The following is a 6,243-nucleotide window of genomic DNA, read 5'->3' on the forward strand; positions in this document are numbered from 1 at the left end:
CCCCATTGCGCTCTGCTGTGGTTCATGCCAATGCCGACGCCACCCCTGGCATGGGGCCGAGGGAACCGCGCCCCACGGGGCTACGGAGCTCAGCATCTTCCAGCAGAGCCTCTGGGCCTGGCGGTTCAGGGCCCGGCACTTCGGGGCCTGGCGGTTCAGGGCCCGGCACTTCGGGGCCTGGCGGTTCAGGGCCCGGCACCTCCAGGCTCCCTGCATCAGTTATGAAAGTAAAAACCTTCCTTGAGCCCCAGCCCGTCTTTGATCATAAATGAAGCCCTGGGTGTCCCCACCCCGGGCCGGTCTGTACAGGGCCGGGCCGGAGAGCTGGGACCCGCCTGGTACCAGCCCCCCGGGTGGTCAGTGTGCCCTCGAGGGGGTACCAGCCTGTGCCCCCCATCTCCTGTCAGACCGGGCCAGGTCTTTCGTCTCGGTTCCTACCCCCATAGTTGGGCTAACGCCAGGTCACCCCACACGGCCTCTGTCAGGGTCTTGCCCCCTTGGTGCCAGCCCCAGCCCATGGTGTCTGGCCCGTGGGTGCCAGACAGTGCCAGGGCCCACAAAGACAGGGCTCTCCAGTACCTCCCCGCAGCCGCCCCACGGGACCCACGCCACTAAGGGGCACCATGCCTGGCTGGGCAGGGCAAGGCAAGGGGCAGGCATGTCCCTGCACCCGACTGATACCCCCTGGGGCCTGAGCCCTGGGCCCCGCCCCTCCACCCACCCTGGGGGGGGCTCTGCCCCTCCCTCTCCTGGTGGCCATGTGGGATTGGCGGGGGGGCGTGTCGGCAGCAGGCCAGGCCCCAGCTCTCCTGCTGGGCCCCTGCGTCTCGGGGGTGTGGGGGGGAGTCTGAGGCCTCTGGCTTTATCGGGGGGATCCCCCAGATCTAATGGGGGGGTGCACAGTTACCCCCCGGGGTGAGCGAAACAGCCGATTGCACCAAACACCCCGGCTGCGTGACTCTCCCCTTCCCCACAGCTCCTGCCCCACAGCTCCCCCACCCGCACCCTGCCCCCCAACTCCCCCCACACAGCTCCTGCCTCTCTGCCCCCCAACTTCCCCCATCCGCACCCTGCCCCCCAACACCCCCACAGTTCCAGCGCCCCAACTCCCCCCACCCACTGGCCCCCGACTCCCCCCACACAGCTCCAGCCCCCCAACTCCCCCCACCCGCACCCTGCCCACACAGCTCCTGCCTCTCACCTGCACCCTGCCACCCAGCTCCTACCACCCACACCCTGCCCCCCAACTTCCCCCAGACAGCTCCTGCCTCTCTTTTCTCCCCCCCTCCCCCGCATCCTGCCCCAGTTCCCCCCAAAACCCTGCCCCACAGCTCCGGCCTCTTTACCCCTACACCCTGCCCCCTGCAGTGCCCAGAGCCCTGCCTCCCTCCGCCCCAGCACTTAGATCCAGCCCCGAACCCTTTCCCCCACTGGCTACCTTATTGACCCCTTCTAGGGTTTGTTCATTAACTACTCCTCACCAGGCCCTTTGACCCGCTGCCCGGACACCTGGGTTCTGGCTCCCCGCCCGGCGCGATTCCTGATGTCGGGGGCTTGAGGGTTATTTATTGTTCTGGGCCCAGTGTGGCTCCCATCCCCTCCCCCCCCCCCCCCAACCACTGGGCCCCACCCCCCTCCTGGAGCCAGGGGAGAACCCAGGCATCCGGGCTCCCCTCCCCCCCCCCAGCCCACTCTAACCACTGGGTCCCACTTCCCTCCCGGAGCTGGGGGAGAACCCAGGCTTCCGGGCTCCCCTTCCCCACCCCCTCCAACCACTGGGCCCCACCCCCCTCCTGGAGCCGGGGGAGAACCCAGGCGTCCGGGCTCCCCTCCCCCCAGCCTGCTCTAACCACTGGGCCCCACTCCACTCCTGGAGCGGGGTGGGGCAGCGTTGGCAGCCCAGTCAGGTTGGGGGCTGTGGGGGCGGATTATTCAAGAGGCTCTGGCAGGGAGGCAAGTGGAACTGGAGTCAGAGCTGGGGGGGGGCTGCGAACTGGAGAAAAGTCCCCCCCCCAGCACCCCCCCACACACAGCCAGCGCCCCTCCCCCTCCCCCTCCCCACGGCGCTCCCTGCTGCAATGAACCACACGAAGCGGAGCCCAGAGCAGGTAACTCAGCTTTATCTCTCTGCAGTGGGGTGGGGGGGGCTGATGTGGGGCGGGGGGGCTCAGATCTCCATCCGGAAGCTCAGGTCGGTTCCCTCCATTTGCCTCTCGTAGTCGGCATCAAATCGCTCGTTCTGCGCCACCGTGAACTGGTTCTTCCAGTCGCCCGTCACACCTGGGGGACAGGAGAGTGGGGTCACTGAGTCCCCTTCCCAGGCCGAGCCCCCCAGGCCATGCCCCCCCTGCCCCGGTCCCCTTACCCTTGCGCATGAAGGGAGAGATGCTGTGGTCCATGACGCTGGTGGGGAGGGTTTTGTAGTTGGCCATGAAGTTCTGCTTCATCTGGCCGAAGGCCGTGTGCCGGGCAATCGCCTCCACCAGCCCCTCGCCCGGGGGGCACCCCAGGAACTCCATCACCTTCCGGATCTCCCGCCGGGGGTCCTGGGCAGGACGGTGGTTAGAGACAACGGGGCACGCCGGGGGGCTGGGGACAGGAGGGGGAGAGGGAGTCGGGTGGGGACAGGAAGGGGGGAGGGGCAGTGGGGGGACAGGAAGGGGGATGGGCAGTTGGGGGGACAGGGACAGGAAGAGGGAAGATAAGCAGTGGGGGGGGCGGGAACAGGAAGGGGGGGCACTTGGGGGACAGGAATGGGGGAGGGGCAGTTGGGGGGACAGGGACAGGAAAATGAGCAGTGGGGCGGGCTGGGGACAGGAAGGGGGGAGGGGCAGTGGGGGGGACTGGGACAGGGAGGGGGGAGGGGCAGTGGGGGGGACAGGGACAGGAAGATGAGCAGTGGGGCGGGCTGGGGACAGGAAGGGGGACACTCGGGGGACAGGAAAGGGGGAGGGGCAGTGGGACTACCCGGGGGGGGGGGGGGGGGGGCTCACCTCCTTCATGTCCTCGTAGAACAGGTAGAGCAGTCGCTGCTCCCGTCTCTTCTCCCACCAGCCCCGGACGTGCTGGTACCACGACCCGAACGACACTGCGGGGGGCAGACGGCTCTGAGCCCCCCAGTCCCTTCACACACACCCCCAGGCAATCCCCACACCCCCCGTCCCTCCCAGCCAGGCAATGCCCCCTGCTCCCTTCTGTGCCCCCCCAGCCAGGCAATCCCCCAACGCCCTCCCTGCACCCTCCCCAGCCAAGCAATCACCCCCGCCCCCTCTGTGCCCCCCCCCCCGAGCCAGCCAGTCTGTGCCCTGGGGCAGGTCTGAGCCGGCGCCCCCCCGCTCGCGCCCCACCTTCGCCAGCCATGAAGTCGGCCAGGAAGTGGTCCCAGGAGCCCGGGTCCGGATGCACCTTCGCCATCTGGTAGAAGTAATAGTAGGACACGGCCACGTCCTTGGGGTTCCTGGCCACGTAGATCATCTGGGGGGGACACGGGGGTCAGCCCTCCTCTCCCCACCCCCACCTCAGCTGAGCTCCGCTCCCAGCAGCCAATCAGAGCCCAGCTGGCCCCCCACCCCCGCGGCTCACCTTACAGTCCTGCTCCCAGAACGACTCCGGCAGCAGCTGCACCGGAGATGGGTCTTCACCAGCCGCCGGGCGCGGCTCTTCCGGAGCAGCTCCACCCCTGGGGGGCACAGGGCGGGTGAGCCGGGAGCCCCCTACAGCCAGTGCCTCCCTACCCACAGAGCCCCCCTGCCCACAGCGCCCCAACCCACAGAGCCCCTCCTCACAGAGCCCCCCTGCCCACAGAGCCCCCCTGCCCACAGTGCCCCCCTCCTCACAGCGCCCCCCTGGCCCACAGAGCCCCCCTGCCCACAGAGCCCCAACCCACAGAGCCCCCTCCTCACAGCGCCCCCCTGCCCACAGCGCCCCCCTGCTGGTCGAGGCCAGGCTGGAGTAGCTGGGACCTAGACAAATGAGAGGATTGGGCCAAAAGAAACCTGATGAGGTTCAACAAGGACAAGTGCAGAGTCCTGCACTTAGGACGGAAGAATCCCATTCACTGCTACAGACTAGGGACCGAATGGCTAGGTAGCAGTTCTGCAGAAAAGGACCTAGGGGTTACAGTGGACGAGAAGCTGGATATGAGTCAACAGTGTGCTCTTGTTGCCAAGAAGGCTAACGGTCATTTTGGGCTGTATAAGTAGGGGCATTGCCAGCAGATCGAGGAACGTGATTGGTCCCCTCTATTCGACATTGGTGAGGCCTCATCTGGAGTACTGTGTCCAGTTTTGGGCCCCACACTACAAGAAGGATGCGGAAAATTGGAAAGAGTCCAGCGGAGGGCGACAAACTCTGAAAAATGATTAGGGGTCTGGGACACATGACTTATGAGGAGAGGCTGAGGAACTGGGATTGTTTGTAGTCTCCAGAAGAGAAGAATGAGGGGGGATTTGATTAGCTGCTTTCAACTACCTGAAGGGGGGTTCCAAAGAGGCTGGATCTCGGCTGTTCTCAGTGGTGGCAGATGACAGAACAAGGAGCAATGATCTCAAGTTGCAGGGGGGGAGGTCCAGGTTGGATATTAGGAAACACTATTTCACTAGGAGGGTGGTGAAGCACTGAAATGGGTTACCTAGGGAGGTGGTGGAGTCTCCTGCCTTAAGGGTATTTAAGGCCTGGCTTGACAAAGCCCTGGCTGGGATGATTTAGTTGGGAATTGGTCCTGCTTTGAGCAGGGGGTGGACTAGATACCTCCTGAGGTCCCTTCCAACCCTGATAGTCTATGATTCTGTGAGCTCCCCCCACAGCCAGCGCCCTGCCCCCTCCCCACAGCGCCCCAGGAGCCGAGGCCACGTTACCGGTGGGACCCCAGGAACAGCAAACTCCAGGAAAGGGACTCGCATGTAGATGGCATCTCGCTTGCATTTCTCTGTGTCTCCATCATTGTAGATCATGTCGATGATCTCACTGATCCAGGTGGTACCTGCAGGACAGGTAGGGCTGGGCTAGCAGGGGGCTGCGGGTCGGGAGTGAGGGGCACCGGCAGAGCTGGGGGGAGGGCTGGGCTAGCAGGGGGCTGCGGGTCGGGAGTGAGGGGCACCGGCAGAGCTGGGTGGGGGGCAGGGCTGGGCTGGCAGGGGCTGCGGGTCGGGAGTGAGGGGCACCGGCAGAGCTGGGGGGGGCAGGGCTGGGCTGGCAGGGGCTGCGGGTCGGGAAGTGAGGGGCACCGGCAGAGCTGGGGGGGGCAGGGCTGGGCTGGCAGGGGCTGCGGGTCGGGAGTGAGGGGCACCGGCAGAGCTTGGGGGGGGCAGGGCTGGGTTGGCAGGGGCTGCGGGTCGGGAGTGAGGGGCACCAGGGCACAGAGGGAGGGGCTATGGGGAGGCTGGAGGACTCACCGGATTTGCGGGTAGGTGGAGATCAGTAGATCGTCGGCTGTGCCTGGAATCCCTCCACCTCCCCCCAGTTCTCAGCGAAGTATTTGATCATAGGGACTCCCTGGATGGGGATCAGGGCTGGGCGCGGAGTCTCCTCAGCCAGCTGCATCCTGGGAGAGACAAACGGGTGTAAAGAGACTCTCTGGAGATAGCCCCCCGCCCCCCCAGAGCCCAGGGCTGGGCGGGCAGTTGTTGTGGGTCGGGAGGGAGGGGCACTGGCAGAGCTGGGGGGGCAGGGCTGGGGGTCGGGAGGGAGGGGCACCGGCAGAGCTGGGGGGGGCAGGGGCTGGGGGGCGGGAGGGAGGGGCACCGGCAGAGCTGGGGGGCAGGGGCTGGGGCTGGGGGGCGGGACGGAGGGAGGGGCACCGGCAGAGCTGGGGGGCGGGGGGCAGGGGGCTGGGGGGCGGGAGGGAGGCGGCACCAGCGCAGGGGGCCGAGTTGTGAAAGTTTCTGGCACCGGAGGGAGACGTTGTTGGCTCCGGGACATTCCTGGGTACAGGAGCGGGGGGGCGGGGCGCGGGGGGACGGCGGGGGCGGCAGGCGGGGGGGGGGTCAGGAACCGGGCCGGGGGGAGGCGGTTGCCCCTTTCTGTAGGGCGGCAGGAGGGTCCCCGCAGGAGAAGGGCAGGTCCTGGGGACTCGGCACCCCATCCCTCTGCCCGTCCTGCGGGCTCCGGACACCTGGGTCCCTTCTCCTGCCTGGGGGGCCCTGGGGAGCTGCCCCCCCCCACTCACTTGCCTCGGGGCGCGGGGTCCGGAGAAGCTCTGCGCGAGGCCGGGCGGGTTTTATCGGCGGAGCCAGGAGCGGCGGA

At 67.1% G+C, this 6,243-nt stretch overlaps 1 protein-coding gene across 1 annotated transcript; it reads right to left on the reverse strand.

Moving 5' to 3' along the window:
* Positions 1–2,099: 2,099 nt before the first annotated feature.
* On the reverse strand, positions 2,100–5,541 carry LOC128823192 (sulfotransferase 1 family member D1-like). Its single transcript, XM_054005335.1, is given in 10 exon segments — positions 2,100–2,280; positions 2,366–2,546; positions 2,994–3,088; positions 3,348–3,474; positions 3,583–3,629; positions 3,632–3,679; position 4,770; positions 4,857–4,998; positions 5,394–5,427; positions 5,430–5,541. Coding segments are annotated over 10 exon segments (900 nt in total). The 3' UTR covers positions 2,100–2,167.
* Between the last annotated feature and the right edge of the window lie 702 nt (positions 5,542–6,243).

The sequence above is a fragment of the Malaclemys terrapin genome, chromosome 15, assembly GCF_027887155.1.
Source record: "Malaclemys terrapin pileata isolate rMalTer1 chromosome 15, rMalTer1.hap1, whole genome shotgun sequence".
In the NCBI taxonomy this organism is placed as follows: Eukaryota; Metazoa; Chordata; order Testudines; family Emydidae; genus Malaclemys; species Malaclemys terrapin.